The 24,163-nt window shown below is 41.1% G+C and overlaps 1 protein-coding gene across 3 annotated transcripts in view; it reads right to left on the reverse strand.

Annotated features, from left to right (window-relative positions):
- cdk14 (cyclin-dependent kinase 14) overlaps nucleotides 1-24,163 on the reverse strand; it is a 278,138-nt gene that overhangs the window by 76,002 nt on the left and 177,973 nt on the right. For all 3 annotated transcript variants that reach the window (XM_049584038.1, XM_049584040.1, XM_049584039.1), the window contains one exon: nucleotides 7,488-7,551. In XM_049584038.1, coding sequence (XP_049439995.1) covers nucleotides 7,488-7,551 — 64 coding nt within the window. The remainder of the gene's footprint in view (nucleotides 1-7,487; nucleotides 7,552-24,163) is intronic.

Below are 24,163 nucleotides of genomic sequence, written 5' to 3' on the forward strand. Positions count from 1 at the left end.
TGGAACTGGACTAGAAAATTTATTAAAAATTCTATGATCTTTCTCTCAGATGTATTTTAAATGTCATATCAATGTCAGGATCTTTAGACATTGCAGTTAATCTGTTCTTTTTCTGATAAGAATAATGTTGTAATGTGTAAATCCTCTTTTCTGTCAGCGTTTAGGAGGATTGATCAGAAAGTGGTTTAATTCATCATTAAAACTGGTGTGTGTTGTATATAGCAATATTAATGAATGAATTAAAGGAGCAAAAAGCGAAATCGTTTCACCGCTAGGTTTGCTGTTGTGCACTGCCTGTAGACCAAAACAAAGTGTGTCACGAGCCAGTCCTCCCTCTACCTCTGCTCTCCATCCAGCGGGCATAATTTTGAGATGAGTGAGTGGGCAGCCCGCAAGCCAGCTGCCTGCTAGGCTAAAACATCGCTCTCACTCACGGAGAAGAGGAGGAACGTTAGTGTTAGCGCCTGGTGTTAGCACTAGCTGAGTCGGCTGCCACTGGCTACTGGAGTAACTTACAGCTATGGAGCGCTTCTACCAGCTCCTCTAGTCACTATTACAAAAATGTAGCCTCACGGGGAGGCTACATTTTACAATGCTAATTGAAAATGTTAGCTGGGCTGCCGGGCTAACTTACTCACTTAACACAGCCGTAAAGCCTGACCCATTGCTGGGACCGAGCCGCTAATAACTCAAGCTCCAGACATTAACCTATCCCGGTGTTTCCTCCGCAGCCTCCACTTCACTCAGCTTCACTCGGCTGCCCGATAAACCCGCTGCTTCTTCCCACATTAACTTGAATAACAAACCAGGGCTCGGTGCTCCGGTTGGATCCAAACAGAGAGCCGGGGCTAGTTGGGAAGCTAGCGGAGGCTAACTGGCTGTGCTTCCCTCCGGTCATGCTGCGGCTAACGCCTCGCCAGCTGCTACCGATTGTTACTGAGGTTAAAGTGGGAGAGGCAGCGGATCTGTGGGGCAGCTGAGTGAAGTGGAGCCTGAGGAGGAAGCACTGGTTAGCCCCGGTTTCGTTCCGCTCTCTGCCATTTCATTTCGAAAATATGTGCTGCCATTGCTCACTGGCTGTAGCCTTTTATAGGGAGGGAGGGCCAAGGGCTCCAAGAGGGGGGGAATTCACATGAATGTACATGAACGCGCAGCCAGACCGGCTTGTAAACAATGGGCTGGAGATCAACACAGAGAGAGGGTGTGTGAGGTCATGCTATACTCCAGATGAAATTACACTTCTAGTTCTTCACATAGCAATTTTTTAATTCCTTCAATCTAGAAATGATGAATTTCGCTTATTGCTCCTTTAAATATCCATACATGTACCAGAACTGCTCCATTATGGAAAAAATCTGAATCAGTTTTTTTGGTCAATACTGAGACACTGATTATTTAACATAATTACCACTGACTTTGGAAACATCACTCTTATACTCAACCTTTTTAAAAACCTTGTCTTTTTAACAATGGATTTTCTTGAACCTTAAATACAATTTAACTGAAAAACGGGCTTGTGGTGAACTAAACACGTCACAGCCTGGCTATGAGTTTGGGAGGGGTGGAAGCACACTGCTGCAAAGGGGTGCAATGGATTTATAACACAAGACAAAAGGAGCGCATTATTGCAAAACAGAATGCGGCACTGTAATCTTTTAGAGTGGTGGTTCTAATACAATTGGTGCGAGCGGGGAGCGGCAGGAACCCAGAAGAAAAGGCTTCTATTATTTAGTAGGCTTCGGCTGTGTAGTTATATTGTTGTGACCTTATGTAATATTTCAAAAATACTAGCAGTAATAATATTAGGTTTGTGGCACCCCCTATGGATAGTAGTGCCATCAGCATTTGCCAATATTGCCTATGCCACGGGCCAGCACTGATCTTTTATTTCTATTATCTTGCATTAATAATCGTTGGAAGTAAAACTGAAGTTGTAAATAAAATCTGATTGATTGCCCAGCCCTAATGTATATGCTTTTTATCATAAACAAACTTGTTTTAAATGATGGCAAACCCATGATATGCTACTTTCAAGGTCACTGAGGAGTAACCTGCCTGCTGTCCATATGCAGATGTATGGGGTTCTGAAATTAAAACATTCTTTGGATATCCTTTCCCAATGTGGGACACCATCAAAATTGGATTTTTGCTAAGACAGAAATCATGGTTCTCTCCTGACAGTCTGCAGACCACTGTAAAGTCTACAATCATGTCTGATACTATAAATGCATGCCTCTCCAGCAATCTTAAAGCCTTCACTATGTTAACCACAATGCACTGCACTTTATTACAGTAGAAAGATTGTTGTCTCAGTGGGACCATCCTCCTTAACCAATTGAAGGGAGTTTTATTACACATTATTTATTAATGTATAAGGCTTAGATGTTATTGGTTTTCAATACAATGCTCGTACAACTAGAACGGATAACAAAAAACTTTTCACCTTCCTTATGGAGATGTTAAAGCACTATACTCAAACATTTTAAATGCAACTTTGTGACTGTTTTCTGTAATCTGGCACTCGTTCATAATGTATGAAAATTGTTTGCTGTTATGACTTGACTCTGTGTGTGTGTGCTTGCCTATACTATGTATACACAGGTCTCTCTTGAAAAATAGATCCTGATCTTGAAGAGACTTCCTGTTCGGATAAGACTGTATGAATGATAGTTTCCCATTTTTAACCTTTTAATTCAGATGGATACACAACATTTGCTCTCATACCGTATATTACATCTACATCCAACTGTGTTTAGCTAGATGCTCCTTGGTCTTTTGTTCAGTTAGAAAACAAAACCATAATACTTGGATGATTGTTTAGGGAAACTCAATTTGCTGCTTCAGCAAATAGTGACGAAAAGATTCAGTTTACAGATAAAAGTGGTCTAGCTCAGAATGCAGTGTAAAAGCCTGACCTAATATATCAATAAGACAGTAGAGGAGAGGTAGAGAGCTAAAGCGAGATATGACTGGAAATAAGGAAGTATCTGTGGAACCTTTTCAGAACCACAAAAATGTGAAAAATAAGTGGCGCCTCCACTCTGAGGTCAAGCCACAATGTCATGTCTGAGATCCAAACTTAAAGGGTAAGTTTGGTATTTTTTAACCGAGATCCTATTTTCCCATGTTTTTTGACTAATAGGACCAACAAGTTTTTGAAGTTGGTCGAGTATTGATTGAGAGGGCTGCAGCGGCAAAACAGGCAATGTCACCATCCGAGGCATATTTGCACGGTCAATTTGCATCGACTAAAAGTGCTTGTTTTTCCACTCAACGGCTTGCATTATTATTTCAAGTGTCTGACAACATTATGGAAAGGAACCTTAAGAGATGACCTTTTGTTAAAGAGTAAGATCCTTTTTGTTTAAGCAGAAACAGCACGAAAATCGCCATCATCAATTCACCAGACTCCATTTAAATAAGGAGTCATTTTATCATCATAAGACACACTTTGTTTAAAGTCAACAGAAGCAAAATAAAACTCGCAAAAACCACCTCAGTGCATCTTTTTACTGATCCAACAATCATCAACTCTTGTTGGTTGAAATTAACACTTAAGTCACTGATGGTTAAACAAACAGGATCTTAGTCTTTAACAAAAAGGTCTTTCTCTGTGGGGATCTTTTTCATAAGGTTGTCAGAGGCTTAGAGTAACAATCTGAGCCTTTCAGTGGCAAAAACAAGCATTTTCAGTAGACGTAAATTCACGATGCCAACATGCCTCAAGTAATTACATTGCAACCTGATCTCCGCTCCTGGCTGTAGCGCTCTTGCTCAATACTGGACCAATTTCAAAATGCATTGTTACCATTAGGCTTTTTGACACTAAAATTTGGGAATATATGGTCCAGGTTCGAAAATACCACTCTTACCCTTTAAGAGATGTACTGCAAATCTTGGGTGGGGAAAAATGACAGAAATATTACGCATGTAGGAGTAATAGTGACGATGTGATGAATCATAACTGGAAGGATAATACAGTCACTGTGTTTTGGAAAAGAGTGCAGATAACAGTCAGCTCAGAGGAGCTCAGCCCTGTGGAGGAAGCCTCTCATCAGTAAATGGGAGGTTTTCCAGACTGATGCAATACTGCCATCTGGTGGTCACTGCAGCCTCTGGACTGAGTTGGGTTTTATTGTGTCCGTCAAACTGCCCATGGATTATCTTGTATTTTGAGACAATACATTTAAGGATATTGAAATATTGGAAAGAATTTGCCAAGGACTTACTTGGACATATTGTTTTATTAGCCCATACTCAAGGCCAACAATAATTCAGATGGAGAGAAAAATATCCATTCAGTGCATTGCACAGTTTTGTAGTTTTACATCTATTTTGTAAGACTGACACTGAACAGCTGAACATCTTTTACTGTCATTCTAAGACTTTATCGTGCTATATGACCACCCAGTTTCACCACATTAGCTCTGGTAACATCTCACTTTCTCTGTTTTTTGTTCAAAGTGCAGCCATAACAGCATCAGATCTGCAGACGTCATATGAACAGATGCAATGCTTGGAGGCTAGAACCAGGCAAAGCTGCCCATGTGTGTATGTGTCTGTAGCTCAGACAGCTGCACAGCTGTTCAACAGTGTGTGAGAGCCAAACAAGAGCCAACCGTCGCCATGGCCACAGGATGAGAGATTACATTTGTATGTGTTGTGTGTGTGTATGTGTGTGTGTGTGTGTGTGTGTGTGTGTGTGACCATGAGAGTCACCCCAGTTGGTCCCTAATTGGCCACTGGAGATAGGAGGCCGCATCACATATCTTTGTGTTGCCTCACTGCCCCGCACCGTCACTCTGACTCTCTTTATGTCCATCTTCGCCTGTCCCCTCTCCTCCACTCCAGCTCTTTTTCCTCTCCATCAGCTAACACTAATCTGCAGTCCCTCTATTCATGTTCCCTCTAAAAAGCCCTAATGAGCTCCCAGAGGGCACGGCTGCCCTGGCAGAGCTGCCACCCCCACTCCCCCACCACTACTGCTGCTGCCGCTGCATTAATGGAATACAGTGAGCTTTTGGTGGGCTGTCCCATTGGTTCATCATGACGGTCAGGTTTTGACCACTTCACGTAAAAACTGCGTTAAGTGTTAGCAAGAAGCCTGCTGTCTTTCAATATTGTGTAGACTCAAGTGCTAGCATGGAGGCTATAGCTTAGATGTTCAGTGTTCAGTGTATATGCACAAAATTAGCATTGCTGAATATATTTCCCTGTCGTTCACTTCCAATCAATGCTGGCAAAGCCAGTTCGCATCACATGGAATTTAACTTTGGTGAAATCTGACCTGCGTACTTGTGGCCTCAAACAATAGCAAAGAAGTATTTGTGGAGAAGACATTTGGTGTTTCTCAAAGTCAAGGAAGGATCCTCAAACGGCTGAATTTCAAGGAGTCATCAAATCCCTCCAAAGGCTTGCTCCAATGTCAAGGATCCTTTGAACTCTATCGAGGACCGAGTCCTTTGTTTGGTGTATTCTAAGAACCCATAATTCTTTGAGCACGATTTCGTGGAATTGAAAGTGGACTTCTGCAGTGAGGCAAAACTGGGTGCTGGCTAGCCTGCTCCAATGCGTGTTAACCTGCTAGGAAGGAGTCTTGCCTACCCTCTGTAGGATCTGGTTTGGAAGGACCTGTCCTTCCAAGGAAGCATCCTTGACTTTAAGAAGTACTGATTGATTGTTGCTGTATCTAACCAAGCCCCCAGTAACAACACCAAGCTTTGAAGCTAATTTGACATGGTGGCTGATTCGTGGAATTACAACTTCCAGGTCCGTCACATGATACAATTAAGCCCATAGACTTGCACTGTGAAAGAGACATTGATAAATTGTGGATACATTTCTTTGAGCATCACAACCCTCAAAAATTACTTGTTACACTATTCATATTTGATCCATTCAGTCTGATAACATTTGGAAAGTCTACAAGAGTAGCACTATTAGGTCATTTTATGATCATTTAAATCAGCAGAGGGCCAAACCAAAAATTTGCTGCTTCGCTGGCAAAAGTCTCTAATACCCCTTCTCTATGGGCCCAGTGATGCAGAAGCAGAGCAGAGCATTGGGGTAATTTTACACCCCGAAGTTGAACTTTTTGGGTTTGTGTGCCACCCAAGCTGTATCCAGTTGTCTTTATACATCCACCCGCATCTTCATACATTATACATTGTCTAAGCAGACAATATTGTATGATATTGGCCACGGGGTGGACTGGCCATCTGGCATACCAGGCAGTTTCCCAGTGGGCCGATATGCCTCATGGGCCGACACCACCGTCTTTGTGTGTGTGTGAAAAATACATTTAATCACTTTGCACACCCATTTAGCAACTTGGTGGCTGCTCAGAGTAACTCAGTCTCATCTCTCTCTCTCTCTCTCTCTCTCTCTCTCTCTCTCTCTCTCTCTCTCTCTCGGCAAATCAACATCGCCAGGTCATTTTGTCATGAGCCTGTCATAAAGTATGTAAAGTTCTGCAAAAAACACAATAGTCTTTGTTACACAGCCTGTTACAATAAATGCAGGTCTGTGTACGTGTGCGTGTGTGTCAAGGGGGTGAGTGACACAAGTTACAGAAAGTAATATATATATTATACAGCAGGAAGAGTCGAGTGTAGTAACATAAAGGCCGCATGAAATTTTATACATGACATTTCCACCATGTATAGATGCAGAAAAGGCACAAACAGGTGCATAAAAATTCAGCAAGATGCAGGAAGTGAAGTGCTTGATGCTCCAAAAAGAGCCCCAGAACTCATCTTTAAGGTCTCCTCTCAAATGTTCAAAGAAACCTTCACCTTTGTATCAAAAAGTATTTTTATTATATTTGTGTGATCGGTTGTGGTGGGCTGGTATGGGCCAAAATGCTGGGGCCAACTTTTGATACCCAGTCCACTTCTGGTTGGCCATGAAAAATACAAACTGCCCAACATGAGAGATGCTGCCTGGCTGAGAAAAATGAGCTTTTCTTTAACGTTGACAGCAACCTAATTGGCTCCCTGTTTGTCTATCGTGTTGAAAAGCAGTCCATGTCATCATATATCACACAGAATACTGAGTGACAGTAAGCCTATGCTACCATTTAGCATATGGAAGCAGGCTCCATGTTAATACTTTAGCATCAGGCTAAGGTTTTATCATGCTCACTGTTTAGAGAAAGGCTCCATGCTAACACTTTATCATACAGTATAGCCTAATGTGATAATGAGTTCAGTAAAAATCAGCTCCATGCTAACTATTATAGCTAAAGTGAGCATCATGCTAACACTTACATCATACAGTATAATATGCTGACAAAAATAGCTCCATGCTAACTATTAAGCATTTGCCGTGTTCACTAAAAATAAGCTTCTTGCTAACCCTTTAGCCAACACGGGGTTCTCTATTTTGGTCGAGGGTTAAGTATGATTTAGTTTAGTGAGTGTAAAAGAAGTTAGTGAGAATTTACAGCATGAATGTTTAACACTGCTTTATGACATGAAAGTTCTCACCTGGTTTGAAGTGAGGCAAAGAATTAACACCTGGCCAGGTATCCTCAGATGGGGTGCCGAGCACCTGAAAAAGACACCAAGAACGGAGATGAAAAGGAGTGAAGCAATAAAAAAAACCCACATCCTTTTTTTTTTTTTTTTTTAAAATTAACTGTCGTAGCTTTCAAATAAAGAAAACGCAGTTTACCATCTTGGTTTAGTGGAAATATTTATTAAGGCAGTTAGCATTAGAGGCTAAATGGTACAATGGATAGTGTCAATTTAGCACTGATGAGTGTGACAAAATAATGAACTGCAACTACACGTTAACAGCCAATTTAGATATTTCATTATCATTTTTATCAATTTAAATACCAAAGACTAACAGATATTAAAAAAAACTATAACACTTGTAACACCTTTTTGTCGAATACCCTACAGAACACACAATCCCCAATGCATCAGCACTCACAAAATACTGCATAATATTAAATAAATAATTAACTCTTTGTACAATGTTCTTGTTAGTCATTAATGTTAAGGCACCACGACTGGCAGTTTGATAAAAGTGAAATTCCAGCACAAAGGCATCCCATTGCTTGTGCAATAGTCATCATTAGTGCAACTTTTATGGGAAGGTTGGCTGAGCTCTCACGCACGCAGCCTGGGTTTATGATGACAAAACCCTGAGCAGCGGACATGCCTTCCACATGATCCATCACAGCTAAGCAGCGTAATAGTTTCCAGATTGCCCCGCTGTCTCTGATCTGCTGCACACTCCTACAGTAGAGTAACTGCTCTGGGATCTGCTGGATATCTACTGTGCTGCCTGTTAGAATAAACTGCATGCAAACACTGGCTGGATGTGTGTTGTGGTATCATTGGGATGAAGTTGTTTCAGATGGCTCTTATTGGCATGGCTCAGAGAGAATGAACATGAAAGCAAACGCTGAGGGAATTTACAGGGTATGTGTCCATGACAGACTACAGGCCACACACACACATAAATAAATCCCAAGTCAAAAAAATTCAAATGATGTGATTAAAGGGCCATGTCCAAATTGAAATTCATTGAAAACCAGAGGAATTTACAAAAGGTCAGAGTCTTGTTTACCTTATGTTGGCCTGCCACTGACACAAATTGTAGTCAGTTGATGTAGTAACTACAAACAACACTAGAGCGCAGTAAAGCACCACAAGGCCGACCTCAGTGAGACTTCAATAAGAGCAATCAGGACAGAGATGGTTCCATTTGCAAGCTCAGCTGCTCAATTGCTTTTTAAAGTCTTGTTTCATGTGTAGAAATGAGAATATCATAATGGTTTGAACATATTAAAACAGACAAAACATGAAGCAGGGCGGCACGGTGGTGTGGTGGTTAGCACTGCCGCCTCACAGCAAGAGGGTTGCCGGCTCGATCTCGGGTGTGGGAGCCCCGTAGATGTGAATGTGAGCGTGAATGGTTGTTTGTCTCTATGTGTCAGCCCTGTGAGAGTCTGGTGACCCGTCCAGGGTGTACCCTGCCTCTCGCAGGCTCCAGCCCCCCCACAACCCCCAAGAGGATGAAGCGGTTAGAAGATGAATGAATGAAAACATGAAGCAAATGGGGGGGGGGGTCAAATGACACCATAGTGTTGAAGGAATTCAGTCATTGTTTCGTAAGTACCACTGGTCTCTATTACCACAGCTTTTGTCTAATAATGTTTTTAGTGACAATAATAAGTCAGTAACGGCAAAAGATAAGCTTGAGATCACATGGGAGATAATACAGTGCTTTGTCCTTTGATTTAAAGCATGAGGTTCTTGAGAGTCGGTCCAGATAGAACATGTTTTTATGTGCCGTTTGCATTAGCGTAAATATAAATAAATACATTTATTAAAAACGAACATATAGCTTCAGCCCTGTCTCCTAGAAATAGAAAGTTTTCGATTTACATAATGAGGAAATGTTGCTAATTAAATGTACCTGGTGAGTTGCATATCAGCAAAATGTTCATTGAAAACATAATTCATTTGTTTTTCATCAAAATAAGCAATCTTGCAAAACAATATCCACTCATAGTAACTACAGCATTTACTATCACCTCTTTTAAAAATTAACAATTTATCAAAATCAGAGTCTTTCCATAACCTGAACCAAAGTGCTTTTGTATCCAAAACCTAACTACAGACTGGAGTCTGCATGCTAACCCTGGATTCTGGGTTTGTACATAAATGTAGTGCATCATTAACACAAAGACACCAGGCAGAGATTATGTTGTCGCCACAACGTAATTATGGAAGCAATTTAGTATTATACAAACGTAACTTTTAAGAGGCAGGGTTGGTGGATTTGACACAACACAATCTACATATGTTGGAGGGTGTAGCGATAATGTCAAATATTTCTGACCAGATGAAGCTCTGACGTCTATTAAAATGTTTGAATGAAACCCCTTTTTATATACACCATCATAAGAAAGACAGTTGCAGGGTTGGAAATTAACACCAGCCATCAGCAAAATGCCAGTTAAAAAGAGCAAGTGTCTGCCAGGTTATCTTCACTCACTAACTACAAAAACAACAGTAGTCTCTGAGTGGCTGGTGGAGTTTGGAATCCACAAGCCACAATTGCAGGTGGACAAAAAGTTAATTCCCAGCCCTGAACATTTGCTGTTTGGCATTTGTATTTTTTCCGTCTGTATTTGTAGTGTCTTTTTCTAAATGCAATATACATAGTGGTAAGCAGTTTCCTTCTTTTGCCTGTTTTTTGTCTGTTTGTCTATTCCTGTGTACTTTTCTATTGTGCAAGACTTTACCATTTACTGTGCAATTATATTTATCCATTCATTCATTCATTGGGCGCCAGACTACCACAGGGCTGACCCATAGAGGCAGACAGACAACCATTCACGCTTACATTCACACTTACAGCCAATTTAGAGTCACCAATAAACCTGCATGTCTTTGGACTGTGGGAGGAAGCCGGAGCACCCCCGGAGAAAATATATCTTTATATATATCTATATTTTCCTGTAAAATACCAGAAAATATGTGATAATATGTGTGTTATACAATTACATATGCAACTAAAGTAGTATTTATATAACTGAAAACTGTATGTAGTGTGTATGGATTTTATAGTTTCTTATCTATTTTAATCAATTTGTATTTTGGTCATGTTTTTATCCCGTCTTATTACTCAGTCACTGTTTTTTTCTTTTTTTTTTTCTTTTTATTTCTGACTCTTGAGCCGCTGTAATGTGTGAATTTCCGCAGTGCTGGATTAATGAAGTCCTGTCTTATCTTATCTTGCATGTGTCCTCTAAAGCTAATCTTTAAGTTACACAGAATGTGACATGCACAATATAGTTTTCAAAAGATGTAGGGAACCGATGAAGTCACTGACCCCATTATCTCTATCAAGTACTAAAATATTTGTTCGGCTGACGATATCAAAAATCGTTTGTTCTCCGAATCCCTGAAATGCTATATTATATTATATGATATTATTATATTATATCCTGTGATTCTAAATTTAACTTTAAGATGCAGAAACTCCTCCAGGACAATCAAGACACAGTATGCAATGACACAGCGACCATAGATCTTGGTTTGACTGCACTTCATAGTATACTATTCCTCCAAGCAACATGCTGACATCTTAAAATCTGGCGTCAAGGCTAAAAGCTATCCTGCATTACTTCTTTGTGTGGCGTGATGGCTCAGTGGTCAGTGCTGTCACCTTGCCTGACTGCAGCCTTTCTGTGCTCTCTTTCTCTGGATACCTGCCACTGATCCACCATCAACATGCCCAGACAAGAACAGAGGGGTCTGTGGATGACTGTGAAGTGACGGTCTACAATCACACCAAAATAACATCTACTGTACACAGTGGTACACCAAGGGAAGAAAGAGGAAACTGAGATTTTTCAATCACAGATAACTTGAGAGCTGGCTGACTGTCACATCAGTGTAACCTTCCAGCTTGGATGAGCAGGATCATGACAGGACGGGTGAGCTCTCTGCAGACAGTGGAGGGCAGGATGAGTTATAAAGAAGGAGGAAAGGTTGTGGGAGTGTTAGGAGAGCTGCGAAATCACTGCACATCCTGACAGTGGAAGAAGCACGGCACAATAGCAAAACCTATAATTTCCCAAGGTTTTGTCACACACATGTCGGTAGTTAGTTATAATGTCACAGCTGTTGTGCCTGTTGATATCAGACTAGCTATTTTACTGAGTAGGACGATGTTGGTGAATTAAATGACACACTATCCCACATCAGATTCTAATAGCTATAATTACATGCTTTTAAAAAAGGGGGTTAATTAAATCATCTTAGAAGTATTGTTCAACTTAAGTTCATACACTGACTGCCAGTCTGGAGATGGCTGCTCCACAAAGGGACAGTCAGTCCTAATAATGACACAAAGCTAACATTTTAACCCTCTTCCATATTTCTTTTCATTTCAATAAACTTTATTTACACACAAGCAGGTAACTAATAATATACACAGTGTTTTAACAGGTTTTTGGTTGGTACATGACCTATAAATATAAAGTTTGCCATGGACAATCAGCTCATATAAAGTTTGGCTTCTTGCTAAATGATATTAATCGAGTAAAGCTGAGAGCAAGACTTCCTGTAATTTTCACTGAATCTAAATGTAAGTAATTGAGGGCAGATATGATCATCAATCAATCATGACTCCACCATTTACTCTACAGCTGTTTGTAGTCTATCTTCCTCTATATTTCTTTGAAACTTAATCAGTGGGCAACTCCATCATCATCATATTGAAGGAAGGCTTCAAAGTACTCTTTGCATGTTTAGAAGAGACACAGTTCTCTCTCCCAACCAGTCCTTCAAACTAAACGACAAATACAGCACTTGTTATAATTTGTCAGTACCCAGGAAAAACTGTTTTTCTGATCCGTCACAACTACAGCTAAGGTTTGGTTCGGCACAAAAACATCTTTGTAGATCGTGGTTTGTATTATTAAAAAGAACCTTGTTAATACGCTGCTCATAAAGTGTTGTCATTATAGTGACACCAGAGGCACACTTCAGCATTTCCATGAGACGCTATGGGCTTTCAAGCAACTCCAATATATACTGGATGCAGTATGAAGAGCACAAAAGCCCACTTAGAGAGGGTGGAAGAGAGGTGACTGGGTGCTACAAGCCCATGACTTTGACCCAGGACACCGGTGTCCCATGTGAAACTTTAAGTTAGCATTGAGTTATTTTGTCACGTCAGTCGATAGTCAGGAAAAGGCTGTGGTTGACTGAACAGATTTTTTTTTCCTAACCCTAATCAAGTAGCCTAGTTATGTTGCTTTAATCAAACCACCAACCCCTTCATAAGGTGGATTTATACTTGTGTGTCAGCTCTATGCAGAGCCTACGTCGTATTCTACGCACATGGTCTAAGCCGTTGTGAGCATTTATGCTTGTGTCTTTCTCTGATTCACAGACAAAGCACTTGTCTTTTGCTGGACACATTTTCCCCACAAACACAACATGCTAACATTTTAGCACAAGCCTGTGGCATTTTAAATTGTACAAATTAGCTTAGGGGCGGCACGGTGGTGTGGTGGTTAGCACTCTCGCCTCACAGCAAGAGGGTTGCCGGTTTGATCCCGGGCGTGGGAGCCCTTCTGTGCGGAGTTTGCATGTTCTCCCCGTGTCAGCGTGGGTTCTCTCCGGGCACTCCGGCTTCCTCCCACAGTCCAAAGACATGCAGATTGGGGACTAGGATAACTCTAAATTGTCCGTAGGTGTGAATGTGAGTGTGAATGGTTGTTTGTCTCTATGTGTCAGCCCTGCGATAGTCTGGCGACCTGTCCAGGGTGTACCCTGCCTCTCGCCCGATGTCAGCTGGGATAGGCTCCAGCCCCCCCGCGACCCTCAAGAGGATGAAGCGGTTAGAAGATGAATGAATGAATGAAATTAGCTTAGCAGCAAGTGGACATTTCCTCTACTCATATGAGTCCAGTGACAACAGCAACATTTGACGAAGGTAACATTTTAAAAATGCGGCTCCATTACACAGGTTCACTGATAAAACAACTGTCTTATACTAAACATGTTTTCCAAACAAATACAACATGCTAACACTATCAGCACAAGCCTATGGCATTTTACATTATATAAATTAGCCTTGCAACTACACAATTTACTGTTTCTTATCTGTGAAATAAAAGCAAATAAAAGCTTTGTCTCCATGACGTGTTTTTATATTTCTGAGGAGGTGCACTTCAGGCTACAGGGAAGAGTATGGCGTCAATTCGATGCAGAAGTATAAATCCTGCTTAGCTTAACCTTAAGATGCAACACAAAAGGCAGCCCCCAGCATCACTTTAATGCTTTTGCAAGTGCTGCTCATCTCTGCTGCAGGCTAGAGGTTCGAGGCTACATTAGCTGCTACTAACACACCTGAATCTCTCAACCAACTGTCGGACGTCGAGCTGCATTGTAGATAATGTAAGTGGCGGGTTTTGACAAAGGAGAAGAATGTGCTGAATAAAAAAGGATATTTCTGGTTTCGCTGCATCAGTTTCTTCTTTTCTTGAAGTTTCCAATATGACAGTGTTACGGGAGTGCAGTGCTAAATCAGTGGAAAATTAATTTTAAGAACTATTTGGTTAAAAGAGTAGGTAATGATTTGGTTAAAATGAACCAGCATCGACTTAAATGGGCAACAAACTCTACCGTTAAAGGATAACTTTACAATTTTTGAAGTCCGTCTTTAAAAAATAGCCTAGAGCCCATATGAACATTAACACAGGTTTTGCTTGTTGTAATCATTCCTTGTTGGCAAGGAATTCCTTTTCCTGTTGGCACTGGACATTACATGATCCCTTTGCTGAACAATGTGTCAACTTCCTCCTTACAAGGATTTGTGACTGTCCACTTTTGCCTTTGTTTCAGCCAGACAAGAGTTACAATTCACACTGCTGCTAGAAGTCTTCAGTTAAATGTAAATGTAATGTAAATTTAAAGATAGGGCGTATTTGACTTTTGAACAAGTGATGCTGATGCTGCCGTTTCTTTCTCTCCTCCCTCCATATCCTTCATGGAAAAATCCCTTTGCTGGCGTGGTGAATTCCCAACCCGGCACAGAGAGGGAAATAGACATATGAAACAGCATGTTGACAGGGAGGACATGGCAGCCCATCAGGGAGAGCAGGGTTGTGTCTGTTTTCATCTCACAGCCAGTGTGAGTGTATGAAGGGTGTGTAGAGAGAACGATGGATCAGAGGGAGAAAGTTCTGCCTCAGAGGAATTCCTGTGAAGTCACAGGTCATGACCCTGAGCTCTGTGGGCACATACTGCTGGCCATACATACTCTGACCCACCCCAAAATAATTTACAGACCACCCACTGAGCCAGACGCAAACAAATACTATGTCTGACCTTCAGGACCCCCAATATTTATGTTGCCAGAGAGAGAGTGAAGAGATTAAACAGATATGGGTATTTGATGGACTGAGAGCAAGACAGATAAACTCATCACAATGAACAAGGAGCTTCTAACAATATGAGACACAGTGATTGCAATTTGTAAGTAAAAGTCAATGTGTTTAAGAACACTGAGCTCTGCATAAACAGAGAATGCAAAACACACGTCATGTCAAAGGGGCACTTCAGGGGTTTAATAATGTGTTTCCATAAACAGACTGGGGAAACAAATTTAAAAAATCAACGCAGCAGAGGCTGAAATATCTTGACTTTTGTGCTGCATTCGTGTATTTGCATATTATCCACACCATAAATACTAGCCTTTGAGTCATAAACGCTGTTCATGCCAGCATCCTGGCTGTAGAGTCAGGGATATCAGAAATGTCTGACAGCTACGATAAACTAATGAAACAAACTCAAAAAGTGCCAACAAGCTAGAGCCAGAGCCACTACCACTGTCAGTTATATCCAAACAATTCCCTGTACTAACATTAATAGGTACTAAAAAGGAGTTATACACTATTTGTTTGCATTTGTTTTACTTTGCAAACTGCTAAAAATGTGCTTTATTTTCAACTATTGGCATGATTGTTTTCCAGCTCTCCCCATTCTGCCAATATGGTAAGAATCTAGCATCAGTCTCTGGTATGGGTCAAACTCCAAAACAGCTGTATCTTGTATTTCCAACACATTCTATTCCCAACTCATCAAATATCGCCATTTGATCAGTGGACTAGTGTGTCTACATACGACATGCTAGGTATCCTCCTGTGTCTGTTGTTGATGTTGCGGGACACCGTGTAAAAGTATGCCTGTAACATGCACTGCGTCTTTTCTACATACACCTCTGTTTTCACAGGAAATGTACAGTTTCCCTCATTAGATGCATACAGTCTTTTTCAAAATGAATGAACAACACCTGTGAAACACGTCGTATTTACGTTTATTTCCTTGTGCAACAAAAGCACCTGGCAAGCTTTGGAAAAAACATCATAGTTTGGCTCAACATTCACACTGGAAGCAAACAGCGGGCTCCCAGGTGAAAGTCTAGGGTTGGTTGGACCCATCCCCATTTTGCATCAGTGTCTGATGATGCAAAAAGGTGAATATTTAAGAGTTTAAGATTTTTGATAGTCACCAGCAATGTGGCTTTAATGACTAAGTGGACAAAGGCAAGTAATAGAACAGATGAAACAGTCTGGTAAGTTCAGAAAATGACATCGCTCTACTGTAGTAAAACCAGGAAATACAATACAATTTTATAGTATCCAAGAAGATAACAATATTGATATTGCCCAGCCCTGCTTGTAATTTAGAACATTAATGATCACTATGTTCCAGTTTCAGGGCTCCAGTAAGTTATGACAGTGAGCCAGCATGCACAGAAGTAGGACCCTGGAACTGGAGCACAGCCATTATTTCCAATTTTAACCACACCTGTGCCATCCTGCTATATATTTCTGCAAGGGAAAAAAAAATCCTCCTGTTCTTGAAAAACACTGGCGCTTTGTCTGCAGGTTGATCAGTATGGCAGCGAATATGTAAGCATTTCTTTAAATGACCAGTTGTTTTAGTCCAAGAATGGTAGCTTAGTGGTTTTAGTTTTAGCAGTTTTAATTCTGGTCATAATTGGTTTGAATTCTGTCTGTGTGAAGGTCCAGGTTTGCAACTCGCATTTGTTCCCTCAGAGATCAATCTCTTAATCCAAACCTAAGCACCAGTTCTGACCCCAGTCTCAGTTGTATCCAACCCCTTGCCTCATCCACATTCCTACCTCTGCTCTCTGTCTTTGTCCTGACGCTGACCCCGGCCTTCATCTCCTTCTCTGCTTTGAAAATCCCAGTCCCACCCCTTGCCTCTCTCCAACCTCAGTAACAGCCAAACAGATTGGGGTCACCTCCAGGCAGGGGTCAAACGGATCAGAACCAGAGCCAAGTGGATCAGCTGTCTCCCACTGCGATGGGTGGAATGTATTCAGTAAGCCCCGACTATCCTGTCTGGGTTTCAGCAGATGGATGCTCATGTCAGTGACACAGCGGCTGTTGGTGAAATGGTATTATTTATCTCCCCAGCAGCCTCTCGCTCTCTCCTGAGGGAAGATCAGCTCGCATGTGCACTGGCTTACTCGTCATAGCAGGAATAACTCTAAATAACCACAGTCCTGATAGAGAGGAAATGGGTGTTTGCACCATGTTGGACCCTTCTGCTGCTGTGACAAACACTTTCAGAGTCGTTCTGTAGAGCACCATGTTCAAATGGTGCTACTGTAAAAGGGCTCTGTCACAAAGGCTCCTTATACCATCACATTCTCTACAGCAGCATAAGGACAAATACTTGTGTGCAGAGATGTATTGTTTGCTAAGGACCATTTAAAGGGTGAGTTGGCTGAAAGTCTGTATTTTACTTCTTGTAAACAGATTCCACATGCCGATCCAAACCAACAGTAAATGTATCTGCTAACAAGCACTGTGTGTATATCCAAAGCTTGATTCACCTTCTGTGCCATAGAGCGCCACTGTTTAAACTCACATCAATAAGCTACGCTGTTGCACTGGGTGACAAGTTCCTTCATTACTACCAACACAAACACAGTAATTTATTGTGACTCAATCCAACACACCGTCCTGCTGCTGAAAATATAGCCAGCAAATCCGCCACTGAAAATAAGTTCCCCAAAAAATGCATCGTTTCCCCTTTAAAGCAATTATAAATCCATGTTAAGAAGCCCTGCAGTGATACAGACAAACACATTATCAGTTTTAGGAAACGGCACTTCAAAATTAGAGCTCTGTGCCATAAATTCACTGTACTTCAAAATAAAGCATGTTTTTTTCAAACTTGATACGAGTTGAATTTTGTTCGTTGTGAAAACTGGCATTAGCATTATCACAGTTAACCACAGCTGTAAATGCAACGTGCTGACCAAACTAGTGGCCAGTGTTAAGGTTAATCCACCCTCCCTTTCAAATACGGTTACTTCTGGCTCCAAAAATCCAAGATGGCAACAGTCAAAACTCCAAACAGGAGTCCACAAACCAATGGGTGACTTCACAGTGGCTACGCTTACTACTTTATACAGTCTATGACTGAAGCTGATGGGAATGTCTTTAGGAATAAAAAATCAGAGGATCACCAAAGTACTTGCAATTCATCCTGAATGAAAACATAAACCTGTAAACAGAATTTCATGGTGATCCATCCAGTAGTTGGGATATTTCAGTCTGGACCAAATTGGTGGACTAACTGACCAACACTGGCATCTTCAGAGCCACACCACTAATGTAATTGAAAATGGACCTTCAGCTCATTTAAACCTACCCCTGGCACAGCCCATGTAAACACCATTATGTTAATGTGATAATACACAAAGGGAGGAAACATTATCACAGTATGATATGTGGGCACTCCCAGTACTGAAGGCCAGGGCATAGAGTTAATGTGTTTGATGACACATGCCAGAGATGCTTTGTTGGTTCATTCTGACTGTTCCACTTTGTCATTTTAAAATGCTCTGTACTGATGGCAACAACTAACTTCCTGCACAGAGCCAAGACTTTCTTTGGCTATACATCGTTGTACATGCTCTATTGAAGCTATCAGAAAAGAGACAACACACTTTAATGACTATACACAGATAAAGATAACCACAAGGGTATGCTGCATGACAGCATTGTGGCAGAGAGTTGGCTAAAGTGCACTACATTGGAAGGAAGCTTTGAGGCAGCATCTATAGCCATTAATCAGACTTTGCTATGCAGCATAGCAACAGCAATATTAATGTATCAGTCCTATATGTAAACAGCTTAATTGCAGTAAAGCCCCACTCTGATTAATGACAATAATCAGATTGTTATGATCATGAAAAACTTGACGATGTGTTGGTGTAAATAACATGTATTATGTACAGAAACATAAGCCATCATATTATCCATGGCTGTCAGTTTGGCAGCGCTCATATTTCACCACAAACAGCTATTTCAGTCACACTAATACAAGGAGGCAGCTCGTTGTCTTTTAAGTAGAAACACACACACACTCGGACGCCAACACACTCACCTCTGCCTGACAGGCTATTTCCTGCAGATAGACCTGTCCATATTCATAAAGTTCTTCCAGTGGACGTAATCTTTTGTGTGGTGACATCTAGTTAACCAGCTCGCCTGAGCCGCGCCTCATCCAGCACAACTTTAATCCGCACAGGCATTCTCAGAGAGCATGTGAGTGCTTGTGTGAGACGGAGGTACAGTATAGAGAGAAGCACAGCCATGTTAACACGTATCTAAAGAAACACGCAGACTGTATGCCTGTGGATAAACACAGCTCTCTCATTACCAAAGATACCAACATGCATCTGAAAGAGACACTTTGAATAAATAAAAGCATGTATTTACGCCTCGCTTACCCAGACGCGCACATGCAGCCCTGAAGGAACGGTGAAAAGCTCAGGCAATGGCACAGCCTTAATGCTGTCAGGGATAATAAGACTGTGGAGGTGTGATATCAGAGGGAAACTGGCCCGTGGAAGAAAAAAAAAAAAAATCTGTTTAAAAAAACAAGTAGAGAGCAGAAAAGCTATGTAGGGATTTATTAATTTATCTCTTTGCCACAGAAGCCTGAGTCAATGTTTAATTGTTAATGGCCACATTAGTGAAGGAAAGTGTTCCTGTATAGACTTCTAAGCAGGGCTATATGCTGGTGTCAGTGGGTTGTATCTATCTGCAAACAAATTGCAACTAATTCTTACCGTACACCCAACAAAACTTAAATTGCACACCTATAAAATCAGAAACAGGAGGACTGACCATGCACAAATATTCAAAAACCCACCTTAAAGCAAAAGGTGATGTGTCTCACAAGCCCGCATATTTATATTTCTGAAAGCAATTACTGTACTTTATCCTTACCTTATTTTATTGTTGATCAATACAAGCGTCAAAGAAACAGTGTGGAAATGGATTCAACCGACTACAAGGGTTAAAGGACAATCCCAGTTTACTACAGCACAGCTTAGGTCTTACTTTTAAAAATTTTCTGATGTACCATATTGCCAATGTTGGAGCCCATCACATATCCATCAGGTATCCTCTGATGACGATAGAGGCACACACACAGTGGCATGCAGGCCTGCAAGTGTTTGGGCAGCCCTGGTCAAAATTTTGTTTACTGTAAGTATTGAGTAAGTAGATCTGATCTCCAAAATGCATGAAGTTAAAGATGACACATTTCTTATAGCCTCGTTCCAGACCATAGACCCCACCCACTCAACTGAGTAGGCTTGCATTACTGGTCTGGCATACTTCGATGAATTTGCGATTTATCTCGTCCAAACGATGGACGGACCAATGAACGCCGGGGATGTAGCGATTAGCCAATCAGCGCCACGCTGATGTCAAGCTGTACGCCGGTGGGTAACTGGTGAGGACAGCAACAATGGCGACTGCTACAGATCCTACAGACCACATTAACGATGCTATTGAGGTATTTCACCACTACTCGCATTAATGGAGGACCAAATTAAGGAAGCTGCTAAACTGGATTTAACGGCGATGCAGCTGGGCATGCACGACGACGGAGACATTTTAAACGGGCAATGGCGGCGCTTGTTTTCGGCACCCCCGAGGCATGGATACTAATGACGTCAGATTCTGGGTGAGTTGTTGATCTCTACTGATTGGTTAGGGAAAAATCAAATTCCCTCCCCCTTGTAAATCGCCTTCAATGGAAGCCATGTCAGACTGAAGGTTCTGGGAGCTTCAGTCTGACATCTCAGGCTACATTTCTTAAATATTTTCAGCAAGATTACTTTTTAATTTCAATCTTTTACAGTTTCAAACCAACAAAAAATGGAAAAGGGCCTGAAGCAAAGGTTTGGGCACCCTCCTTTGGCAAGTATCACGGCTTCTTAACACTTTTTGTACCCAGCTAAGAGTCTTTCAATTCTTGTTTCAGGGATTTTCACCCATTCTCCCTGCAAAAGGCTTCTAGCTCTGTGAGATTCTTGGGCTGTCTTACATACACCGCTCTTTTGAGGTTTATGCACAGATTTTTAATGATGTTTAGATTGTGGGACTGTGAGGGCGAGGCCATTGTGGATTTTGAGGTGTGTTTAGAATCATTGTCCTAGAAGTCATCCTCTCTTCATCTTCAGCTTTTTTACAGATGCTGTGATGCTGTCATTCATTCTCCCCTCTACCTGTGAAATGTTCCCTGTACCACTGGCTGCAACACAAGTCCAAAGCATGATCCATCCAGCCCCATGTTTAACAGTTGGACAAGTGTTCTTTTCATGAAATTCTGCACCCCTTTTTTCTCCAAACACACCTTTGCTCATTGCGTCCAAAAAAAATGGATTTTAACTTCATCAGTCCACAGGACTTGTTTCTAGAAAGCATCAGACTTGTTCAGATGTCCCTTTGCAAACTTCTGACACTGAATTTTGTGGTGGGGACACAGAAAAAATTTTCTTCTGATGACTCTTCCATGAAAGTCATATTTGTGCAGGTGTCCCTGCACAGTAGAACAGTGCATCACAGAGTCTGCTAAATCTCAACGAGCCGCTCTCTCAGAAAGTTTTCTTGTTCCTCCAGACCTCAACTTGACCTCCACAGTTCCTGTTAACTGTCATTTCTTAATTACAATACAAACTGAGGAAACAGCTACCTGGAAACACTTTGGTATCTTCTTATAGTCTTCTCCTGCTTTGTGGGCATCCATTAAGTGCTAGGCAGCTGTTTAGTGGAGCTAATGGCTGCTGATGGGACAAGGTTTCAGGAGGCTGAGTATTTAAAAAGTTTTGAAAGTTTATCTGAGAAATCAAATATCTTGGGGTGCCCAAACATTTGCACAGTGCTCCTTGTGTTTTTTTTTTTTACTCTAAAATCATACAAAACAAAAATAACACACTGATCTTGCTTAAAATGTTGAAAAGCATGTCTCATCTTTAGCTTCATGCCTTTTGGAAATCAGTTCATCTTCTACTTACTTAACTATTCACAGTACAAGAAATGTTTACCAGGGGTGCCCAAACTTTTGCACGCCACTGTATCTGTACATGGACTGTTTAGCTGCCTGTCAAATATAATTGCTCAACACTACTCGGACTACAAACAGAAACCACAACACTTCCAAATATGTCACCAATAGATTCTGCATACATATGCAGATATCTGTTTATAGAGATTATGGTATTACTCAACCTGGAAAGCACAGCAGCATCTCTACAATAAAGTCAGAGAGGGAAAGAAACACCATCTGTTCGATGATCAGAAAGATTGGGAACAAACCAACTGTTAAACACGTTTAGCTACTTTTATTGGGGGATAAAAGTGAAACTGAGTGTCTGTGTAATGTAGGTAAAATCCCTAATTGCACAGGGAGACAACAGTAGTAAGTATAGCAGAACAAAGTTAAACCAGTAAGCTGTAATGTGGGTTTTTGGGGGGAATTTTTCATTTCTGCTTCATTTTCTTTTCCAAATATGTTAGACTCTCTGTTTGTTCACAACCTATTTAATGTCTGACTGCTCATGTCTGGCCCAGACTTCATTTTTGCATTGTCACAGCACTCAGAGATCTCACTTGGCAGCATGTAACTTGATGAGTATACAAATCTGTCTTAACTAATTGTAGTAAACTGGAGTTATCCATGAACACTGGTTTGAGGGGTTTCTTCTGGATTAATCAGGGAGAAACATATTTTGTGTTTTCTGTTCCTCTGCCTCCATTATTCTGTATGTGTTGGGTGTTGATGATGGATAAATGAAAAGGAAACTCTGTTTTTGTGTCTAATTTAGAAAGCCTTTAGTGTCTCCAGAGGGAGTTAAGTCTGATAAATTTCCTCAAGTGATGTCACTTGACTTAGCATCATTTGGGACTGAATACACCAATACACCAAACGACTTTTGTAAGGGATTTCACTGTTGCAGACAAATTCCAAATGTTGGAATAAAATAATTAGAGTTCTACCTTAACTGGCATGTGCTACTGTGATCTCGATCAATTGGTGTACGGTGGTCATAAAACTCAGTCCAAGCTGTCTTAAGTCAGACTGTTTCTCATCTTTGACATTCCAACAAAATGACACGTAAAATTTTATTGTATGTTTTTAGTCTTGGGCTTGTGCAAATACTGACGTTTGATGATGTGAGCATTGTCAACAATCAATACGTGCACTCTCTCCAGCACCAAGAATTAGCAAACCAGGTAGACAGTAAACACGGATGGGAAACAGGGAGGCGCAAGAACATGAACAAGTTTTGGTTCTCTTGGACTGTGAAACGAGGGGAAACTGGTGGAGTTGTGGACTGCGTCAGCGTTTAATTTGGTGTGTATCTTATCCACCAACCAGCACTTATTTTGGTTAGAAATCTTCATTTTTTTTTAACAGTTTAACCCCCCATTGCCAAAAACCCAACAGCTAAAATTCAAGTTTTTATACAAATACAATGTATCATTTTGGATTATGTAACAAGAATACTATGCCCACATGTATGTGTTTTTGCGGACAAGTTAGGTATTGTTAATATCTAATATTTCTTAAAGGAAGTTTGGCCTGTCTTCCACCAGGAGCAGGATGGGAAATAATGTCAAAAGTAATCTTGTTGTAGTCTTGCAAATAGTGACTCTGCAGGATCCCCAATCTCTGCACAATCTTATAGTGGGTGACTTAAACCTCACATTGTCATTATATGTAGAGGGTGCCAGACTTAAGCCTTTTAAAATTCTTTCCAAAGTCTTTTCAGTGTCTTCTAGTGTATGGCAGGCAAGAGGTGAGCTTACCAGACCTCTGTAGCCCGCTGCTCATCTTTGCTCCAGGCTAGCGACTTGAGCTTACATCAGCCTCTACTAGCATAACACAACTGAATTTCTGACTGAACTGTTGGGGGTCGAGTTGCATTATGGGTAATATAGGTAGCAGGTTTTGACAATGAATGAATTTCATGAATGCATGAAATAAAAAAGAGTCTCAGTAGTAATATGATTACCAGCAGCAACATTCACATCATGACCTGTGGATCAGTTATTCTGTTCAGAGCATGAGACTATAGGTTATAAAACTTGCAAAGCCAATAATCATTTGCCACTAACTTAGTTCCCACATACTCTCTCATACACTCTGAAGCTAAAGCTGCACATGTAAGAACCCTTGTTTTTCCACATGAATGCGAACGGCTGATTCTGCTGGAGCTTTGGCTGACATGAGAAAAAACTCCAGGCCACCTTGTGACATTCCAGATTTGCGGACGCTGTGTT

This window comes from Epinephelus fuscoguttatus, linkage group LG8 (genome assembly GCF_011397635.1).
Source record: "Epinephelus fuscoguttatus linkage group LG8, E.fuscoguttatus.final_Chr_v1".
Lineage (NCBI taxonomy): Eukaryota > Metazoa > Chordata > Actinopteri > Perciformes > Serranidae > Epinephelus > Epinephelus fuscoguttatus.